The sequence below is a fragment of the Geotrypetes seraphini genome, chromosome 2 (assembly GCF_902459505.1).
Source record: "Geotrypetes seraphini chromosome 2, aGeoSer1.1, whole genome shotgun sequence".
Lineage (NCBI taxonomy): Eukaryota > Metazoa > Chordata > Amphibia > Gymnophiona > Dermophiidae > Geotrypetes > Geotrypetes seraphini.
Window position 1 is genome coordinate 509,829,583 of NC_047085.1, and position 22,264 is coordinate 509,851,846.

Consider the following 22,264-nt stretch of genomic DNA (forward strand, 5'->3'; position numbering starts at 1 on the left):
ACACGACTTTGGACTATGGTTAGGCCTGAGACAACGAAGACACCAGTGGTGTAGGTCCATGAGGGAAATCGCAAGCTGGCACTGGCTATACTTCTTGAAGCCCGTGACTGGCCGGGACATAGGAGGGAAGAAAGCCGCTGCAAAGTTGAAGCCCGCAGGCTGTGGGCGCGCCCCGTCCCGCCAGTCAGCCGATGAAAAAATAAAACTTTTTTTAAAACTAACAGAAAAAAAAGGCACAGCGATTCAGCTAAAAGAAATTAAACACAAACCGCAGTGAAGAGAAGGCACGAAGCAAACGAAGTTCAGTGCAGAGCGTCAAAGACAGACTTCTCAGCTCCGCGGAAAACTGAGAACTGAGGAGACTCGCCCTGTGCTGAGCAGGAAGGCACTCTCACATGTGCGGTGCGGCAGACTCAAAACTTCTGATTTTTTACAAGCAAGTCTGCTTGCGAAGCTGTCCGCATCCGGGCTCCGTGGATGACATCACCTATATGTGAGAATAGGCCGCCTGCTTGTCCTGGGATAATAGAGCTTTACTGAAGTGAAAACTAGGTATTATGTATAAATTGTAACATTCACAGTCAGAATGACAAAATAAGGACTGTGGGCAAAGGGAGTGCCAATCGGGCAGGGGGCTGGGGAAGCTTTGGGGATGATTTGCTTTGGGGAAGCTGTGAATTCATATTTCTAACTAATTTTACAGCTATGTTATAGTTTGGATGTTTCTATTTTTGACATAATATTGCCTTGGTTAAATAAAATGTTTGAACTTAAAAAGCTGTGTCAGTGAAAGTGAATCGAATCGAAAAATCGATTCAACAGGGTGAATCGAATTGGGTCGCCCAGTCGGGTGGGGTCAGAAACGGCAACAGATACAATGGTGGAATGAGGGGCTACAATGCGGACCTCAGCTGTCAATAATGAAGATTTTTAAGGACCTGCAGTTGAGATCCGCGATTCCACGTTTTACCCCTTCCCGTCCTCAAGCGGACGTTAATGCGAGAGATGATGTACTGTACATGCGCAGAGGCTTCCAGACGTGGCCTGGGCTTGGAGAGGTCCATGTGGGGGCGGAGTTAGGTGGAGCTGGAAGCGGACTGGGGCGGGGCCAGGTGTCCTCTTTTTTTTTTGTTGTTTTTAAAAGAGGAAATCTGGCAACCCCTAGTTAAGTCCAAGAAAAAAAGTTGTAAGGAAGAAATATCTTCCATCTCTCCCTCCCCGCCCCAGAATTATTCTGACCAATGAGTGCCAGAAGGAGCTAAACCTCCTCCTCCTCCTTCCCTTTCCCCTCCCGCCTTCTCAGTGTTAATGGGCGGAACCTTCCACTACTCTTCCGCCCCAGCTATTTTTCTGACCAATCAGCGCTAAAAGGGGTAAAGCCAAGAAGAACGCACTGTGCGTTCCTCAGCCCAGAGCGTGAAGCTCCGCCTCCCCTTTGTGACGTCATCAGCCTGCGGCCAACAGGAAACGAGTCTTTTCTTCTTCCTTTAATTCTCCGATTGAGTGGAAGCTTCTGGCTCCGAGTCTCTCTTCCTGTCCTATTGTCCCGGCTGCAAGAGACAAACCCTCAGCCAGAGAAAGAGCCCCAGCTTCATTTTCAATCCTGCAAAGTCCCAAAATCAGAGAGGAAAATGCCTGCTGCAGCTTCTGCCCAGGTGGGTCTTGTTGCAAACACTGCTGCAGGCTTCTGAGCTGGGATAGTGCAGAGTCAGGACCCTGAGCAGAGCTGGGGCTGAGGAAAGGCACTTTGGGACCCTCCTGAGGGCAAGGAGAGAGATCAGCAGTCTCACAAGGGGAGATTTTGGCTTTAACTGGGTTTTATTGCTATGAGTCCTGCTCTGGGACTGTGAATTCTATACACTTAGAAATTTCACTGTCTGGGATTGTGTGTTAGAGGTGACTATGAATTATATACACCCAAAGAATCTCCCCCTTCCCCCCCCCCCCTCCCGCCTTACAACCTTGTTCTGGTACTATGTGTTATGTCTTTCTAAATTATGTACACCCTGTATATTTGCCTCCACCCCAATGAGCACCAGCCCTGGGAGGCCTCTTTCTGGAAGTGCTGCAGAAAATGCTGAGTGTGTTTCCGGCTTATATTTCGGATGCAGGTGACGTTTGAGGACATCGCTGTCTCTTTCTCCCAGGAGGAGTGGGAGTATTTAGATGAAGAGCAGAAGCAGCTCTACAGGGAGGTGATGAAGGAGAATTATCAGACCCTGCTCTCTCTGGGTAAGGGATACATTTACATGTTTGTTAGCAGTAGTAGGCCATCATTATTTTGATTTGGTGAAAAAATGAGTGAGTACTGCAGTTGATCACTTATTATCTTTTCAGGAGTGCACATGTGGGGGTCAGTATTAGGGACTGATGCAGAAAGCCAGGGGCTTATAGCTGAGTGTGCAGCTTCTACCATGAGGTTACTGAGAATATATGATATTATATTGCAATGCAGTAATGATTGAGGTGTGCAGAGAGATGGGTGTTCAGTCTTGGGCTGTCTGCCATTCTGTTCAGTGGCTGTATGTGATTGCAGATGTCTGGTGAACTGCAAACTAGTGCTGCCTGATTCATTTTGGTGAAACTAAACCTTAGGCTTATATACCGCATCTTCTCTATAACAATAGAGCTCGGCACGGTTTACAAAAAATTAGAAAAGAGAACAAATACAATGAATTTGGAATAGTAAGGAGAGGAGCAGAATTTACAACTTTGAAAATAGCCAAGTTTTCAGATGTTTTCGAAATAGTTGGAAGTGAATCGATTCATTGTCCGAAAAAATCAGACTCACTGATTCAGCAACTAACAACCCCTCTCCCGTGAGACCTGACATACCTCTGAAGCCTCCTAAAACAGCAGCAGTGGATGGTCCACAGTGATATTACTTTAAACGGGCTACTCGTGGCCTACCCTATTGTGGCCTTCCCTCTGTCTCATCACTGATGATGCGGCAGAAAGAAGCCCTGGAGGAGAAGGCTGCAAGTAGCCCATTCAGAGCAATACTACTGCTAACCGTCCTCTGCCACTGCGGCTTTAGGAGGTCTTGGAGGTATGTCTGATCTCACGGGAGGGGGGTTGTTAGTTGCTGGGAGAGTTAGTGGGATGCTGCTGCACATGGGAATGGGAGGAAGGGATAGAAAACTGCTGCATGGGGGAATGGGTGGGAGGGAAGGAAAGCTGCTGCTCAGGGGGATGGGAGGAAGAATTGGGGTGGAGAAGAGGACGGGAGAGAAGAGGTGGAAAGGGTGAGAGGGAGAAATCCTGCATTTGATGGAGGGGAGGGAGACATGCATGGAGAAGAGAGAGGGAGAAATGTTGGACTTAGGGTGGAGGACAAGGAGAGATGGTGCATGGGGAGAGAGAAAGAAATGTGGCATATCATAATGGAGGGGAGGAAGGGAAAGATGCTGTTTGGAGGGGACTAGAGAGGTTTGACCCAGGGCAGAAGAGAGAGAAAAATGTTAGACAGTGGGAAAGAAACAAAATGTTGGATATGGCAGTGGAAGGTAGAAAAAATAATTTTATTTTCTATTTTGTGATTACATTATGTCAGATTTGAAATGTGTATCCTGCCAGAGCTGGTGTTAATCAGTAAGCATGAGCTAGAACCTAACAGAGAGAGAAAAAATCTTTTTTGTTTGTTTACACCACAGCGCTGGAGTTGGAGAGGGAAAAAGGGGGTGGGGTGTGTGGAAAGGCTACAAAATAAACCCACCAGGATCTTTGAAAAAAACCCACCTGATTGGGCAGGAAATATTTGATCAATAGGCCAAATCGAATCAAAATTTGTTTTCCCTGAATCGGGCAGCACTATTGCTTACCACAGTTCCTGAGGAAGGTTGTGCCAAAACAGGTCTCTGTAGAATCCAAGGTTTTTGTCTGTTCCAGATAAGTTAATAGGGAATTTTATTGTGCACCTTTTATTATTTTTTGAGGAGGTCTTGGCCACTTAAATACTTATATTTATTTGGACTAAGAAACTACATGTCTGTACAGATCATTTTGCGATACCAAATGATGTCAATAGAGCACCCAAATGAGAGCCTAAATTGTTGAGCTTCTTTCATTTTTGCTCTGTAGCTATTGAATTTAGTGCTTTTCTAACCGATGCATTCCAACAATAAAAAAAATAAAAATTAAGTCATATAGCTGGTTTATTTTTCTAGCAGTGGATCTGGTGATCCCCATTCTGGAGGGCTTTGGTTGACTTGTGAGCTTTGGACAGAATAGTCTGACGCCCACATAGCCTCTGGAATATCTGGGTGTTCGGTTTGACGTGGCAGAGGGCCGCGTCTGTCCTACAGATGCAAGCTGACAGTAGCTGTGTTCTCCTTCGTGTAGGAGCCTGTTCCATTGGTATGGGGCTGTCTTCAGGTTCTAAGGTCTCTGGCAGCCATGTTGGATGTGGTTCCTTGGGCGAAAATGTACAGGTGCCCTCTCCAGGATGTCTTCCTCCCTCGTGTTACAGTTCAGTCTTCCCTAGACTCTGGAGACACGGGCCAGTATGGCTTGGTGGCTTCTCACTCAGTCACTCTTCAGGGGCATATCACTAAAGATTGACTCCTGGGTCGTAGCAATGTAAGCTGCCAGCTTTTGGGGCTAAGGAGCTCACTGTACTGTACTCATTGTCCCATCCAGTGGGGTTGAATCTCTCACACAGGACATTGTTGATTGACCAGCTGGAGCTGAGAGCCATGCAGCTGGCTCTGGTGCACTTAGAGGAGGGCCAAGTGGTCAGAGTCTTCTCTGACAGCGCAATGGCAGTAGCCTATGATCCTTGCCAGGGAGACGCCAAAAGAATGTATCTGGCTCAGGAGGTCCACCTTCTCTTTCTGTGGATGATATGCCATCTTCATGCGTTTTCTGCAGCACATGTGGCGGAAGTCGACAATATTCCAGCCGACTACCTCAACAGACAGGTTTTGTATATGGGCAATTGGGAGATGTCCTTGTGCAATGCTGGGGTCAGCCATACTTCTTTCTCATGGCCACAGCACTAGACATATAGACACATTGATTCTTCAGCCAAAGATCCGAGCCCAGCAGCACAGATCTCGATGCTCTTGTGCAGCTGTGGCCTCAGGAGATTCTCCTGTATGTCTTTCCTCCCTGGCCCACGATAGTCCGAGACATTAGGCGGATAGTAACCCATTTGGGCCGTGTTATTCAGGTGGCTCTTGACTGGCCTCACAGGCCATGTTATGCAGATCTAAATTGTGTCTTCTCAGAGGTCAAGGTTTCTTGGATCAACTGGTCCAGAAACTGACAAGAGGGGGAACTATTTTAGATTTGGTCCTGAGTGGAATGCAGGGCATAGTACTGGAGGTAACTGTGTTGGGTCTGCTGGGAAACAGTGATCATAATGTGATCAAATTGGAGCAGATATCTGGAGTGAAGTCGCTAAAGAAATATACTGTAGTGGTATTTAATTTTCAAAAGGTTGAATGAGCAAAACCATTTTAAAAAGAAGCTAAAAGAATTGTGGCATAGGTTAGGATTGTAAACCAGGTGTGGATGTTATTTAAAAAATGCCATCATGGAAGCCCAGACCAGATGTATTCCACATATTAACAAAGGTGGAAAAAAGAGAAAATGAGAGTTGACGTGGTTAAAATGTGAAGTGAAAGAGGCTTTTAGAGCCAGTAAAAAACATCCTTTAAAGGATGGAAAAAGGATTCAAATGAAGAAAATAAGAAGAGACATGAGCACTGGCAAGTTGGATGCAAAGCATTGATAAAGAAAGCTAAGAAAAAGAATATGAAGAGAAACTTGCCAAAGAGGCAAAAATTCATAGTAATAATTTTTTTAGCAACAAAAGAACCAGAGGTCCAACTTCGTCTGCAGTGAAAAAACAGACCAGAGCAAACAAACCAAAACTGCAGACTCGTCACAGTGACGAACTTGTAGTGCATTTCGGAGATTCACTGGTGTGCTACCAAACGCTATTTTTCCAGGCTTCTTTTTGTGATATATTCTTTTTACCTTTATTACCATGGACCCCTGATGAAGGTTGTCCGAAACACGGACCGTGTTGGGTCTCCTGTCTGGTAAAAGGTTTTTAGTTAAGATTTATTTGTCAAAATAAAATTTGCCTGCACCGTGTACAAGTCTGCAGTTTTGAATAATTTTTTTAGTACATCAGAAGCAGAAAAACTGTGAGGGACCATTGAATGATTAAGGAGCAAAATGAATTATTTGCTTTAGTCTTTATGGAAGATGTAAGGGATCTACCTGAACCGGAAATGGTTTTTAGGGGTGATGATGCAGAGGAACTGAAATAAATCTTGGTGAATATGGAAGATGTACTAAGCCAAATTGACAAGTTAAAAAGTGATAAATCACCTGGACCTGATGGTATACATCCCAGAGTACTGAAACATGAAATTGCTGACCTGCTGCTAGTGATCTGTAACCTGTCGCTAAAATCGTGTGTAGTACCTGAAGATTGGAGGGTGGCCAATGTTGTTCTGATTTTTATAAAGGGTTCCAGGAGAGATCTGGGAAATTACAGACCGGTAAGCCTGACTTCAGTGCTGAGCAAAATAGTGCAAACAATTATAAAAAATAAAATTATGGAACATGTAGACAAACATGATTTAAAGGGACAGAATCAGCCAAGGGAGGTCTTGCCTCACCAATTTGCTTGACTTCTTTGAAGGTGTGAATACACGTGGATAAAGGTGAGCTGGTTGATATAGTGTATCTAGATTTTCAGAAAGCTTTTAACAAAGTTCCTCATGAGAGGCTCCTGAGAAAATTAAAGAGTCATGGGATAGGAGGCAAAGTTCAATTGTGGATTAGGAATTGGTTATCGGATAGAAAACAGAGGGTAAGATTAAATGGCCATTTTTCTCAGTGGAGGAGGGTAAATAGTGGAGTGCCGCAGGACTCTGTACTGGGATTGGTGCCCAGGACAAAGGTACAGTAGATACACACCAGCAGACTATTCACATCTCAGGTTCAGATTGGTGATAATTGTTTAACTTTGTATCTGATAAATGTCTCATCTATAGTAATGGAGATAGGATAACCTAATTAAAATGGAAAAGAAATCCTTACTGCACTAGTTGAAGATAATTTCTGAAATGCTGATTCTTTGCTGGAAAGCTTTCTCTGGAGAGGGATGTGGGAAAATGATTTTGGCTTCCTGCCCTTTCTCCGAGCTTGCATCAGTCTGAGCATGCTCGGTGTGTTTGTTTCCCCTTATTCCAGAAGTTCTGGGTGTGAACAAGGAGACCTGCATGTCGTATAAGGGATGAAGAATTTTGCATATATTGAAATGAGGGTAATAATATGTACATTGCACTATCTAGAGTGGGATTTAGACTATAAAGATGAGTAAAGAGGGTTTATGTTACTTTTGTGAGATATACGGCAAACATTTTGAGAAAATTATTTATTTATTTATTAAACTTTCTATACCATTCTCCCAGGGGAGCCCAGAGTGGTTTACATGAATTTATTCAGGTACTGAAGCATTTTGGGGTAATGGGAGGATTAAGTGACTTGTTCAGGGTTACAAGGAGCAGCGTGGGTTTGAACCCGCAACCTTAGGGTGTTGAGGCTGTAGCTTTAACCACTGCACCACACTCTCCCTGAATTTAATTTTCTTATCCCAGCAACAGATTCTCTGACCTTCACTTCTAAGATTATATCCGACATCAAACGAGGGGAAGAGCTGTACATCAGGGGTGAGCCTGGGTCAGAGGAAAGAGAAACTGGGAAAAGCAGTTGCTCAGATGAGTGCGGTAATAAGAGTGACTGGGTTAAAAATGCCTTCTATAGACACCTGTAGGGTAAGCACGGGGGGTTCTGCCCCTTTATAGATGAGGACAGTCATTACACCTGTAAGGGAAGGATTAATCTATGGGCCACACAGTCTTAGTTCTGGAAAGGTGGCGGGAAGGTCTTTATCTGTAACTTCACGTGTCAGAAATTTTGAAGCTCAAAATCGTGTCGTGAGGGAATCAGAAGGCAGGCGTGGTTTGTGGTGCCAGATCCTGGGCTGTGACGGTTGTGAGCTTTGCTGTGTACTGGGTCTGGGTGCAGAAGCCTGGGAAGCAGCAGGGTCTCTGGACGTTGTCCAGCTGTCTGGCGTAGAGGCAAACTCTTAACCCTTTCAGGACCATAAGGATCGTAGGCCAATTTTTGTGGTTTTGACGACATTTTTATGGTAAAAAGGGCTTGCAGATGCCAAAAAATTGATTTTTTTTGTGAAATATCATTATTTTTTTTTAAAAAAATCACACTTCTGGCTTATGGACAGTGTGGCAAGTGAATCTTCTCGTCAATCTGGCAACGACGCTAATGAATGAATGTCGGAACCAGTTTGTTTACATAAAGGCAGTATCCTATGGAATCCGTACATATCAAATTTAGAACTGTAGACTATCCCAATCAAAATTTATAGGATTTTAAAGTTATGGGACAAATATGTCCCTTGGTCCTGAAAGGGTTAAATGTGTCACTTTACTATGTCATTAGCATATTCTGTTAGTTAAGATTATAAGTATGAGCCCTGCCCACGTCCCTCCCCAGTGAACAAACACCTCCTTTGCATTTGTGCTAGTTTTCAAGTTTCAAGTTTATTTTTGACTTGTTGGATCGCTTAATTTAATTTGCTAAGAGATTTACAGATAAAAATATATATAACAGATTAATTAAAATTAGATACATTATCATAAAAACTAATAAATAAAATCATACAGACTAACGGACACATAAGGAGAGAATGGGTAGAACTACAATTGTATATATTAAAAGAACATTAATGGTAAAAAAACAACAGGTATGGGGAATATCAGAGAAATAAAAAGTGGAGAGAAAAAGAATCAATAAAATTAAATTCATACATGAAACGCGTCTTTAAAAAGGAAACTTTTTAAACTACTTTTAAACTGTTTCAAATCATTTTCTACTCTGAGATACTGGGGCAAACTATTCCATAATTGAGGGGCTATAACAGAAAAAATGTCAGTGCGACGAGTTCCAATAATTTTTAATGATGGAACTGTTAAAAGATTTTGATCAGTGGATCTTAAAGAGCGTGAAGTACTATATGGAATGAGTAATCTGTTGATGAATTGGGGTTCGTTTGTAGTCAGTGTTTTAAAAACTGAAAGTAATATTTTAAAAGTAATCCGGTGAGTAATAGGAAGCCAGTGTGATTCAATCAAGAGTGGTGTGACATGGTCAAATTTTTTGCAATTGTGTATTAGTTTTATTGCTGTATTTTGAACTATCTGAAGACGTTTTTTCTCTTTCTGGGTGATATTTATTAATAAAGCGTTACAGTAATCCAGTTTTGAAATAATTAATGAGTGAATAAGTATGTTTAATGATTTTGGCTCTAAAAATTTAGCAGTTGATCGGATCATGCGCAATTTAAAGAAACATGTTCTGACAGTATTAGTAATACAGTGGTGCCTCACACAACGAACTTAATTCGTTCCAGGAGCAAGTTTGTTATGCGAAAAGTTCGTTATGTGAAACGCGTTTTCCCATAACAATACATGTTAAAAAAAATAATTCGTTCTGTAGCATAAAATATGCTAAGATGACATAAAAAAAGATAAATTTATCTTGTTAGAGCTGTTAGCATGATATAGAGGGGATATATGTGAAGGGGAGGGGAGACAGGGGTTTTGTTGATCCTTGCTGTGTATTATAATCACCCCCCACATACTCCCAGTACCTTTTTTAATTCCTCCCATCTTTCCCAGCCAGTGGCGTACAGGCCAGAAGCGCAGAGATCAGGAGCAATTCATCTGCACGCCTGTGTGGGCCCATGCCGATCTCCAAATGGCTGCAGTTAGTTCTTGTAAGTCCCGCGAGAGCTGGCTGCAGCCATTCAGAGATCAGCGCAGGCCCAGGCAGTAGCACAGAAGGCTTGCTCTTGATCTCTGTCTGCGCTTCTGGCTGGGAAATTTGCTAGACCACCAGTTCGAGTGAGCGGGTGAGATTAAAGTTGCAGCAGTGGTGGCTTTTTTAAAAAAATATGTGGCGGCGGGGGGAGGTTTAAAAATATGCGGTGGCAACAGAGGCTTAAAAATATGCAGCAGCGGCGGCAGGGGGGTTTAAAATATGTAGCGCCACTGCACAGGGAGCCAGGCGGAGAGAGGGCAGTTAAGCGATGCAGCTCGGGCGACTTCGTTGTGTGAAACGAAGTTCGTTGTGGGAAGCAAGACCTGAAGTTCGTTGTGTGCAGCGTTCGCTGTGCGAGGCGTCCGTTATGCGAGGCACCACTGTATGTTCGTGGAAAGATAACCTATCATCAATTATGACTCCTAATATTTTTAGGGAACTTACTAGGTTTAGTTGTACATTATCTAAAGTAAACGGAGCATTTAAATTTATATCTTTTTTCCAAGGGAAAAATAGTGCTTTGGATTTTTGGATGTTTAGGGCTAACATGTTTGAGTTTAGCCAATGTTTGATTTCTCCTAGTTTTCCATTTATTTCAGTGTGTATACTTTATTGACTTCCACTGAGCTCTCCTAGTACTTATGCACGTAAGCACCCACCTACGTGATTGCTAGTGCTCTGTACATTTGCAGCTATACTCACTCGAGGAGCGTAGAGAGAGGGGAGACATGACTGAGACGTTCAAATATGTCACGGGCCGTATTGAGGAAGAAGAGGATATCTTTTTTCTTAAAGAACCTACGGCGACAAGAGGACATCCGTTGAAACTCAGGGGTGGGAGATTTCATAGTGACACCAGGAAGTACTTCTTCACCGAAAGGGTGGTTGATCATTGGAATAGTCTTCCACTGCAGTTAATTCAGGCCAGCAGCACGCTGGACTTTAAGAGAAAATGGGATAAGCGTGTGGGATCACTTCAGGGTAGAATTTAGGAGGTGGGTCATTAGAGTGGGCAGACTTGTTGGGCCGTGGCCCTTTTCTGCCGTCATCTTCTATGGTTCTACATTTAAGTTTGCACATGGTTCTTAAGTTTAGGTGTCCTGGGGAGGGGGTTTTTGAGAAGGGGTTTATATAACGACCTATGCATCTGCACAGAGGAGCCTCTTTTCTGTAGTGTAGTGATGTCTTTGGATCTGAGTGGGTCCTGGAGGGTTAAGCACAGGAATTTCAGGGCCAGCTGTGAGGATATTGTATGTACAGATTAAGAATAAATGATGCTTTCACTTGTACGTTCCGTAATGTATGCATACGATTTTGTGTGTGTACAGGCATATTTTATAAGACCCGAAGGTCCGTCGACCCAGTATCCTGTTTCCAACAGTGGCTAACCCGGGTTCCACGTGCCTAGCTAGATCTCAAGTAGCAAAACAGATTTCTTCACTGAGAGGGTGGTCGATCATTGGAATGAACTCCCACGGCAGGTGATTGAGGCCAACAGCGTGGCAGATTTCAAAAATAAATGGGATATTCATGTGGGATCTCTAATGAGGTAAGGGCAGGGGGTTGGTGAGCAAACTCAGGGAGAAGGGTCACTAGAATGGGCAGACTTGATGGGCTTTGGCCCTTTTCTGCCGTCATTTTTCTATGTTTCTATCCTAAGATTTCCCAAAGCCATCTCAATAATTCTCCTCAGTTTGACTTAGATGCCATTTCTTCACTTAATTGACTTAAACAAAGTTGCCCTTATTATGCTTCATAAACATTTCCAGATCAATATATTCAGCCCACTGTGGTGAGCCTTTATTTTTTTTAGACCTCAGCTGCCAGGGGTTTTATATTTCCCGATATTCAGTGCCAACACTTCTCCCAAATCTGTCAGTATTCCAGACAGTTCCAGGATAAAGTAAGGTCAGCCTTTTTGCTGTCAGTAGATAGTCACCTGGGTTTCTTCTGAATATTGACACTAAGTCCCAGTTCCACTCAAACTCCTACACCCTAAACTATTCCATTCCTACCCAGATAATGCTGAGGTGTTCTGGCCATAATTTTAGTGGCACTAACTGGATAAATGCTGCTGAAAATCAAAATTTCAAGTTTAATAAATCTTATTCTGCTACATCCCTGTTGGTTTCTGTACTCAAAGTGTTCAATCCCAACCCGCGAACTGGGGTTTGCCGAAATTCACGCATTTTTCTTCATCTGCTCCTCCTACCTCACAGAGAGACAGCGCTCCCTGCAGTTTCAATTTCTGAAAGCGAACCATGCAGAAGAGAATGCCTGTCCTCAGCTAGTGCTGGAGGGTGTGGATTATGTGGTGGATGCCCTGTATGACCTCATCTGAGTTCTGGGCAAGGACTTGGCTTAAGCATCGACATAGAAACATGATGGCAGATAAAGGCCAAATGCCCCATCCAGTCTGCCCATCTGCAATAACTATTATTTCTTCCTCTAAGAGATCCCATGTGCCTATCCCAAACTCTTTTGAATTCAAACACAGTCTCCGTCACCTCTTCTGGAAGTCTACCTACCTATCTGTGACAACTCCCCACACACTTCCTTTTCAGGGCAAGATTAAAGACATATCTCTTCCCCAGTAGTCTCAACTTATCCCAGTCCTCTTCATCCCACAGCCTGCCACCCTAAAACTAACCTAACAATGTTAAACTTGCTTATCTCTATCACAAATATAGCTCATCTTGCTGTAAGCTGCAATGATTCCATGTTGAAAATTGTGGGATATAAGAATTTGTATTGTATTGTTCCATGCATCTACCATACCATCCTTTCTGTAAAAAAGTATTTCCTTAGATTGCTCCTGAGCCTATCAGCTCTTAACTTCATCCTATGCCCTCTCAATCAGGAGCTTCCTTTCAAATGAAAGAGATTCAACGCATGCGCATTTAGGTATTTAGACATCTCTCATATTTCCCCTCTCATGTTATTCACACCATCTGGGGTGTCCATTCTAATGTAGATTTTGGTATCATCTGCAAAGAGGCAAATCTTACAAATAGCCCTTAAGCAATATCGTTCACAAAAATGTTAAAAAGAAGAGAACCTTGAGACACACCATTGGTAACATCCCTTTCCTTAGAGCGATTTCCATTGACCATTACCCTTCCACTCAACCAGTTCCTGACCCAGTCCGTCATTTTTGGATCCATCCCAAGGGCTCTCAGTTTATTTATTAGATGTCTGTGTGGAATACTGCGAAAGGCTTTGCCAAAATCTAAATACACCACATCTAGCGCACTCCCTCTGGATTCATCACTGGGCTGGAGATTCATCCTCTAAAATGACACTGAGCAGGCTGCCTTTCAGAGGTCCGATTGATTTTTGGCAAAGGTTGACTTCATGGGTTGCTTAGCGGATTGCCATCCTAAGTATCTTCCAGACAACAAGCCTCGTTGTACCCCTGGTGGGAGTCGTAGTACTTTTTGTCCCTCACGCAGATTTCATCAGACTTCCACAGGCTCCTCAGCCCAGAGATATTCCCAGAGATACAGACAATGCTACAGCAACAACTCCAGATGCCTACAGGCATCGGGGTCACACCCCAGCCCTGTGTCTAAGAAGTCCCAATGATGCCAGAAGTCTGGCAGTGCTCCCATTGTTTCTAGACTTTCTGACCACCCTGGAGCATCTCTTGGACATCCAAACAGTGAGCACATTCCAGAAAATCGAGCTTAGGCAGATACTCCTTATACTTCATCCTGCCAAAGAAAGGCCCAGACTGGAGACCCATTCTGGATCTGAAATTGGTCAATGCCTACCTGTGGGTTCTGCATTTCCAAATGGAGACATTGCGTTCAGTCATCACATCTGTTGCCCTGGGGGAGTTTCTGACCATCTTTTTGTCTTGACTAATCAGTCTAGATGAGGGAGACTGGTTTCTAGGGCTTCTATTGCCTATTGGATTCACATGGCCATTTTATCTACTTACATTGCCTGTGGCAAACAACTGCCGGTCTCTCTCAGAGCCCACCTGATGAGATATTGCAGCGTCGTGGGCAGAATCTCTCGAGCAATAGATCTGAACAAAATTTGTAGTACGGCTACTTCATAACTTCATTCCTTCACCAGATTTTACCGAGTGGATTTGGCGGCTGATTCTGACGTTGCCTTTGAGACCTCAGTGTTGAAGGCAGACTCTTCTGTCCCTTAGACGATGTCATTGTTTTGATATGCCGCCTCAAGTAGAGAATCCAACAGGGATGTGACAGAATGGAAAATTAGGTTCTGTACGTTTTGCCCTCTATCTACTCCATTTTTCTGAATCGCCTGTCTATTCTGTCTTGGTTTTTTCTCCTTTCAGGTTCGAGTATTTTCTAGCCAATAGACAGGCCCTGTGGGAGAATTCGCTCTACACTTGTGAATACATATCTTACCGTGGGCATGTTTTCCACATAGTTCATGCCTGTGTTGCATTCTGACTGTTTATTAATTCTGTTTTATTTCTTGCAGAGTAGAACAGAATTTGCTTGTATTTCTGGGGAAGTTCCTTGTGCTCCCTTTCTCTTTATTCCTTGGTCCGGGAAGGTTGGTTAGCTTTTGGACGTGACTGCAGTGGGGTTCTGTCTCTCGTTCAGAGGTAGAAGGAACAGATGAAGGAAAATATGGATTTCTACAAACCCTGGTTCACGGGTTGGGATTGGAACACCTCAAGTACAGAATCCACTAGGGACTAACAGAAAAGTTCTTACCTTTATTAATCTTCTATCTTCCAATATATCATTCAATGAGGGGCCTTTCTGGGCAGTTTATAATAGTACATTAAACTCGCTCAGAAAATATGAAAGGAAGTAAATCTTTTTTTTTTTTAATTCAATAAGTTTTATTATATTTGCAATTATAAACAAATCATGTATAAACAGCTCACAATAATGAAATTTGTTTACAAAAATCAATATACAGATGATGTTAGCACTGTTACCAGAAACAATAACCAGCACATAACTAGCAGCATGGATGTACATTACTAATTATGAAGGGATGATAGTCAACATTTTAAAGGCATGGTCTACCTCCCACAGAACCCTTAACGGGATACTACTAAACCTTCCTACAACAAAGAATCTCCAATACAAGCAAATTTTTCACTCCATGCTTACCTTCCTAGGGATGAAAACCTGCAATGACCTCACTGAAACGACCAGAACGGAACCCAACTGCACCACATTCCGGAAAAAAAAACCTGAAAACCAACCTCTTTGACACTTGAACATCTCAGATCTTCCCCTGCCCAAATGTTCCCCCCATGTCTCCTCCCCTTCTCTCCCTGCCTCTCTCCGCTTCCTCTCACTTCTCTTTGTAAATCGCCTTGAGCCTGCTTAGGTATGTGCGATGCAGAAATAGAAGATTAGATTATAGATATGTCACTATATTTTACGAGAGGTTTCCAGATCTTTTGAAATGTGTGCAAAAAACCCCTTTTTGCCAGCAAACGCTCTTTCATACTTAGCAGCGAGACTTACTGAATTCCACCAAGCAAATATATTCAACACCTGAAAAATCCTTCCCGTGATTAAGGACTATTTGTATTGCTAAATGAAGCATAATTCGTAATAATTTAGCCTGTTCATCCGTGATTGATGTTCTTATACCAAAACGGTGAGCGGCTCTTGAATGTTGATCAGTGAGCGTATAGAATCCCAAACTTGTTGCCAATAATATTGTAAAAGTTCACAATGAACAAGCAAATGGACCAGAGTACCCGTCACTTTACTACAAGACCAACATTTATTTCATTCATTAGCTCTGATTTTACTCAATTTGTAGGGGGCCCATATTGCTTTATGTAAAACAAAATATATGGATTGAGTAATGGCAGTAGATTTCAGTTTTGTACTCAGAAAGCCAGGTTTGTTCCCATTGTTTGTCAGATAGTGTTAATTTTGAGCTCAAGAGACCACGTAGATTCAGTTCCACCAGGTCGATGAAATTTATTATCTTGCAATACTTTATACCAAGCTGATGCAGCTCCTTTCTTGAAATATATTTTATTGATAAAATCTAATAGACTTGCAGCCTCTTATATAAAGCCGCGCAGCAACAGCCCCAAAGCCCTTTAAATCTCTACGGGCTTCGGGGCCGTTAGCGCGGCTTTGTAAGAGGCTGTTAGAGTTGCACTAGTAAGCTGTAAAGATTTGGAAGTGAATCTTGGGATAGCAAAGAGAGTACATTTTAGATCACTGATAACCAAGTCCAGTTACCAAGTTGAGGAAGTTCTTACCCAGTGAGAGGGACTTGTCTGGAGGTAGGTGTTTTCATAATAACAGGAATAGACACCTTAACCAGTTTGTATGAAAACATTTCAGTCGTATGTATCCATACTCCATTCACAGGCTTTTCTCCCTTTTGTGAGTCAGAGTGGAGACAAACATGACCCGATAGTGACCATATTTCAACAGGACTCTGGATCAGGGATCATTACTTCATGGTTGTAGAAGAAATTCCCCAATAAGCACAGATTATAATACGAGGGATCTTCAAAATGTTTCCGCACTTTTATTTTTTAAACACTATTTTTTAAATATCTCAAAAGCAAATTGTATCCCTTTTCCACATAATCACTCTGTTTTTTGCACATTTTTCCCAGCATCTTATTAAAGAATAATGGTCATCTTGATGGTTGAGATGTAGTGATTTCAGTTGGAAGCTATAAGAATTGTTGATATTATATGTTAGGTTATAGGAGGAGGATAGGGTGGATGTGTTTTACACTGTAATATGAATATTTGATGACCTAGATATAGCGATTAATTTTATGATTAGATATGTTAACTTCTTATAGACACTGTTTCTTGTTATTGCATTTGTGTTGTTTTGTCGTCATCAATAAAAATTGTTCAAATATAACTTCTTGATGCCACCACTTCTCCTGCTCCAACTATTTCCCGCGAAAATATGAAAATGTGAAAGCTTTTTGCAGAGCTATAATATAATCTCATTCTTCAGAGCTCTTCCCTCTAATTCTCTACGGTGTGCCAAACGTTTAAGTGCCATTTTGGCGTGTAACTTTTATGCTAAAAACGGCAGTTACGTGACACAACGGAGGTGATAGTGGCAGAAGTCCTTGTCAATGCACTTAAGTGATATTCCATAAGATAGCGCTTAAGAGCTATTGCGCCTAGGTAGGAGGGGGTGGTGTGTAAATTGGCGGGGCAGGAGTGGGCTATAGGCAATTCCTATACTTACACGCAAAACCTAAAGATTACTGTCGGAGAACTCAGACTTTTAGCGCCCTTGAGAGAATTGACTCCCTTAACTCTCCACACTGCCATTTCCAAGGAACAGCTCACAAACTGATATTGAAAAAATGCTCTGCAAACATGAAGCTGACCAATTCTCAGGCCACACATGGAAATTCCTAGTGCAACATAACCTAGCCTTCCTCTCATTATAGACAGGTTCTATCTTAGAAGCCATGGCTGTTTTCTAACTCATGAGAAATACCTTCTGTTTATATCCAGCAGATCAGCAGATCCAACACGAATGGAAGAGAGAAAAGAATCAAGGAGAAGATCCAGTTGAAATGGAACAAATCCAAACACAGTCAGAAAATGTCTGTGAGAATATTTCCCAGGGAAATGAGAAAATTAACACAAAAAATTATAAGCAGGAATCAAAGAAACGGAAAGACCCTACAGAAGTCTCAAGGGATGGAGTCAGGAAGTGTGAAAGAAATGACAGGGATCTGAGTTACATCCCTGAGGATCAGAGACATCTAGCAGAGGGACCCTTCCAAATTAAAAACAGTGATAAAATGACTTCTAAATTCCACCATGGTAAGAGGAAAGGAAAAATCCACAAAAAAGAACTTCAACTGCACAAAAGGGATCATAAAAATGTGAAACCATCTATCTCTACAAAGTGTAACAAAAACTTCACACAACTTTCAAATCTAAAAAGACACAAAATGATCCACACAGGGCACAAACCATATACATGTACTGAGTGTAATAAAAGCTTCACTCAGCTTTCAGGTCTAAAACGGCACCAGAGGATCCACATGGGTGACAAACCATTTGAATGTATGGAGTGTAATAAAAGCTTCATTCAACATTCATATCTAAAAAGACACCAAAGGATTCACTCAGAGTACAAACTATATACATGTACTGAGTGTAACAAAAGCTTCACTCAGCTTTCACATCTAAAAAGTCACAAAATGATCCACACGGGGTACAAACCATATATATGTACTGAGTGTAATAAGAGCTTCACTCAGCTTTCAAATCTAAAAAGTCACAAAATGATCCACACTGGGTACAAACCATTTATATGTGCTGAGTGTAACAAAAGCTTCACTCGACTTTCACATCTAAACAATCACAAAATGATCCACATGGGGTACAAACCATTTACATGTACTGAGTGTAATAAAAGCTTCACTCAGCTTACAAATCTAAAAAGTCACAGAATGATCCACACAGGGTACAAACCATTTATATGTACTGAGTGTAATAAAAGCTTCACTCAGCTTTCAGGTCTAAAACGGCACCAGAGGATCCACATGGTTGACAAACCATTTGAATGTATGGAGTGTAATAAAAGCTTCATTTGGCTTTCACATCTAAGAAATCACCTGAGGATCCACACTGGGTACAAAACATTTACATGTACTGAGTGTAATAAAAGCTGCACCCGGATTTCAGATCTAAAAATTCACCAGAGGATCCACACAGGGTACAAACCATATATATGTACTGAGTGTAATAAAAGCTTTAGTCAGCTTTCACATCTAAAAAGACACAAAATGATTCACTTGGGAGACAAACCATTTACATGTAGTGAGTGTAATAAAGGCTTCACTCGGCTTTCATATCTGAAAACTCACAAAATAATTCACGGAGGAGTCTAATTATATACATGTACTGAGTTTAAGAAAAGTTTTTCTCTGGGGGCATAATAATAATAATAACAGTTTATATACCGTAGGACCATGAAGTTCTATGTGGTTTCCAAAGATTAAAAGATGGTACAAATAGATTGAACTTAACAGGGTGGAAGCTAGTGATTAACAGCCAACAAAGATGGATGCCACAAAGATGGATGTGTGAGTGTGCTGCTCCTTCTTCCCATGCATTCTTAACTATTTTTTTTCAGACATACAGAAATTTTTTTGGCAGTATTGGATTATAATTTTCTTAAAGATGTCTTCTGGGAAATAATCTCATCTGGATTTCCAACCCAAGAGGCAAAAAACATGATCCTCCCACTCCTTCTAAGATCCCCCTTCCTAAGGACACATCGGAGGAAGGAGAGGTAATGATTCAGCTGAGATCCATTAGAGAATGGCTGGAGAATATTTCTGACAGGATTACTGAAGTTAAAGAAGTGGCTGGTCTGTCAAATCAATTACAAATTTCCAATGCCAGAGTGGATCAATTAGAAAAAAGAGTTGAAGCAACAGAGGTGATTATGATTCAAAATAAAACTGGTCACCTGACTGTTAAAAAGCTGGAGAGGGATCTTGAAGACATGAATAATAATAGATCCCGAAGAAACAATGTGAGGATATTGGGACTCCCTTAACATGTGGAAGGAAATGATCCTATAACATTTTTAGAAGAATTAATCCCTAAGTTATTAAATATCAAGTTTAAACTGCCATTTGAGATAGAAAGAGCTCATAGAATCGCTGCTCGTGCAGGGAACCGTCAGCCATGGCCGTTAATCTTTAAAGTTCTAAGATCATCTGTTCTATTGTCCTTTGATACTCAACTTTTGGAAGTCGATATGGGGACAGATTAATGTTATACTTGAGTTATCAATTCCATTGACTTATGAAGTCGTCATATGTGGAACACTATTACATATTAAGCCCCCCATGGATCGTTAGAAATGCCGGCTCTTCCTAATTATGACTGGGATAGCCATGTAGATGATAACACGTAATTGGAAGATTTGGGATCGCCTCAATTTTACTTTTTGGTAGGTGAACCTATGCTTCAATTATAGGTATGAAAAAATGAATGCTGAAATACTGGGGCATAGTAATGTATTTAAACTGGTTTGGGGCCCATTGACATCTTTTATTACTTCTCTGTAATTGTGTTTTGTCTTTAATTTCTGTGCCATTTCTTTACACATCCAGGGTGGGATTGTACTATTGTATTATTTTAAATAAGTGTAGGTTATTGAAAGAGTATATACATTTGTGTTATTGATTAATCGATGGGTGGGTGGGATACATGGCAGACATTCAAATTTATTAACCCCTATTCCGATTCATAAATTCACGTGTTTGTCCCTATGGCTAAACTCCAAGATTCAAATTGGCGAGTCTAAGATCCTCTGGAAGCATTGCAGGCGGGTATACGTACTCTGGATGATGTAGTACAGTTGTCTCAAACTCGCAGCCCGGGGGCCACATGCGGCCCACCAGGTACTATTTTGAGGCCCTTGGTAAGTTTATCATAATCACTAAAGTAAAATAAAACAGTTTCTTGATCATATGTCTCTTTAGCTATAAATGACAATATTATTATTAAGTCTTAGCCAAAAGGAAAGATTTATAAACTATAAAGTTTTACCTCATGCAACATTGTCATTTTTTTAAATAAGTCATTAACTATTTTTTTCTGAGGCCCTCCAAGTACCTACAAATCCAAAATGTGGCCCTGCAAAGGGTTTGAGACTACTGATGTAATATCAGATGGAAAACTGCTTGACTTTTCATGATTGCAACAATCATTTGGTATTGCTAAGTCTCAAATCTATAAGTGGTTGCAGTTGAAGCAGGTCATTCAGAAGAGGTTTCCTGAATGGAAAAACTTAAAAACTCAATATAGCTTGCCGGTCCTATGCTTCCAGACAGATTTCCTGGGGCATCAGGCCGCCCAGTGGTATAAATTAATATCTGAATTTTTGAACAAAAACCCAAAAAATAGTCTTAGAGATATTTGGAGCATTGAGACTAAGCAGCAGATTTCTGCATCTCAATGGCTACGAATTTGGTCTTGGAGAATGAGGTGTACAGCGTCAGCATCTATGAGACAAACTTGGTTTTTTTGTGTGTTGCATAGAAGTTTTTGGACCCCTGTTAGATTACAAAAATTAGATAGTTCTAAGTCAAATAGATGCTGGCACTGTCATCTCGATATAGGGACACTGGATCATCTGCTCTTCTTTTGTCCCTTGATACATAACTTCTGGCAGTCCATTTGGGGTCAAATAAATAGCATTTTGGGCGTCCCCTTGGAATTTGGCACGGTACTGAGGGCTAAAAGCCCAATAACCTCCCATAGCCACAAACTTCTTTTTATCATGACGGGGGTTGCCATACAACTTATTTTAAAGAACTGGAAAAATTGGGACCATTTAAATTAGTTTCTGGTGGGAGTCTTTGTTACACTTTTAAGCTGGAATCTACAAAAAGGACAATATAGAAAATTTAAGGATGTTTGGGAGCCATTGACAAAATTCTGTAAGGAGTGATGTAATTTTAGCCCCTTGAGTTTACAGGTCCAGGGTGGGGAAAAGGTTATTGAAGGAATCTATATATTGATGTTTTCTTGATTAGTTATTTGGGTAGGTGGGAGGGAAAAAAATGATTGCTCATGTATTTCTGCAAGAAGGATGTGCTTTTCTTGAATTATTATATGTATATCTATTTGTTTATTGCACTGTTGATAGTTTGGAAAATCAATAAAGAATTTTTTTTTTTTTTAACCTAAACTGTCTGATGCAAAAAACCTGAGCATTCCATCTTATTTAATACTTTTTCAGTTTGGGTCTCTCTTTAACCTACTTTCCATCTCTGTTTATTTATTGGGTTTTATTAACAGCATTTCCAGTGCAAAGGGTACAGTACCGTAGTCTAGACTAGGGTAGGCAATTCCAGTTCTCGAGAGTCACAGGCAGGTCAGGTTTTCAGGATATACACAGTAAATATGCATGAGATAGATTTGCATCTCAAGGAGACAGTGCATGCAAATCTATCTCAGATATGTTCATTGTGGATATAATGAAACTGGACCTTCCTGTGGCTCTCGAGGACTGGAATTGCCTACCCCTGGTCTAGACTATAGGTTTTATCTCCATAACTCGTGGGAAACTTGTAGAAGGCATCTGCGAGAGATTCAAGGGTTTTCCCTCACTAAGACTGGAGTTATGCTATTGGGCAGCAGAGGGTGTTAGGCAAATAGGAGAACTACATGTCCCAGAATGCCCTGAGCTTTTCAGTTCAGTGCTGAGCCAGAGGGGTGGGACTCAGGCAGGGAGAAGTACTTCTGCCTAGATTAGAATCTGTAGGAGAGTTCTCAAGGTAGAGACTTCTTCAAGAGAGAAGTCTGAGCTCTCTCTTGAGAGAGAGAATTGTTCCCTTACTATGGGTTAAAGAGAACCCTGGGACTTCAAGAAATCTGGCAAGGACTGACATTGCAAGACTTTTGGT

At 41.6% G+C, this 22,264-nt stretch overlaps 1 protein-coding gene across 3 annotated transcripts; it reads left to right on the forward strand.

The window, feature by feature from the left end:
- The first annotated feature begins 1,492 nt into the window (after window positions 1–1,492).
- On the forward strand, window positions 1,493–20,228 carry LOC117354621 (gastrula zinc finger protein XlCGF26.1-like). Of its 3 annotated transcripts, none has more exons than XM_033932424.1 (3): window positions 1,493–1,655; window positions 2,112–2,232; window positions 17,337–20,228. In XM_033932424.1, exons 1-3 carry the CDS (start codon window positions 1,632–1,634, stop codon window positions 18,725–18,727), a joined length of 1,536 nt encoding a protein of 511 aa, XP_033788315.1. In that variant the 5' UTR covers window positions 1,493–1,631; the 3' UTR covers window positions 18,728–20,228. The 3 variants fall into 3 exon arrangements, with proteins under 3 accessions (XP_033788315.1, XP_033788316.1, XP_033788317.1); XM_033932425.1 differs by having other exon boundaries at window positions 17,340–20,228; XM_033932426.1 differs by lacking the exons at window positions 1,493–1,655; window positions 2,112–2,232 and adding an exon at window positions 11,289–11,345.
- Window positions 20,229–22,264: the final 2,036 nt, after the last annotated feature.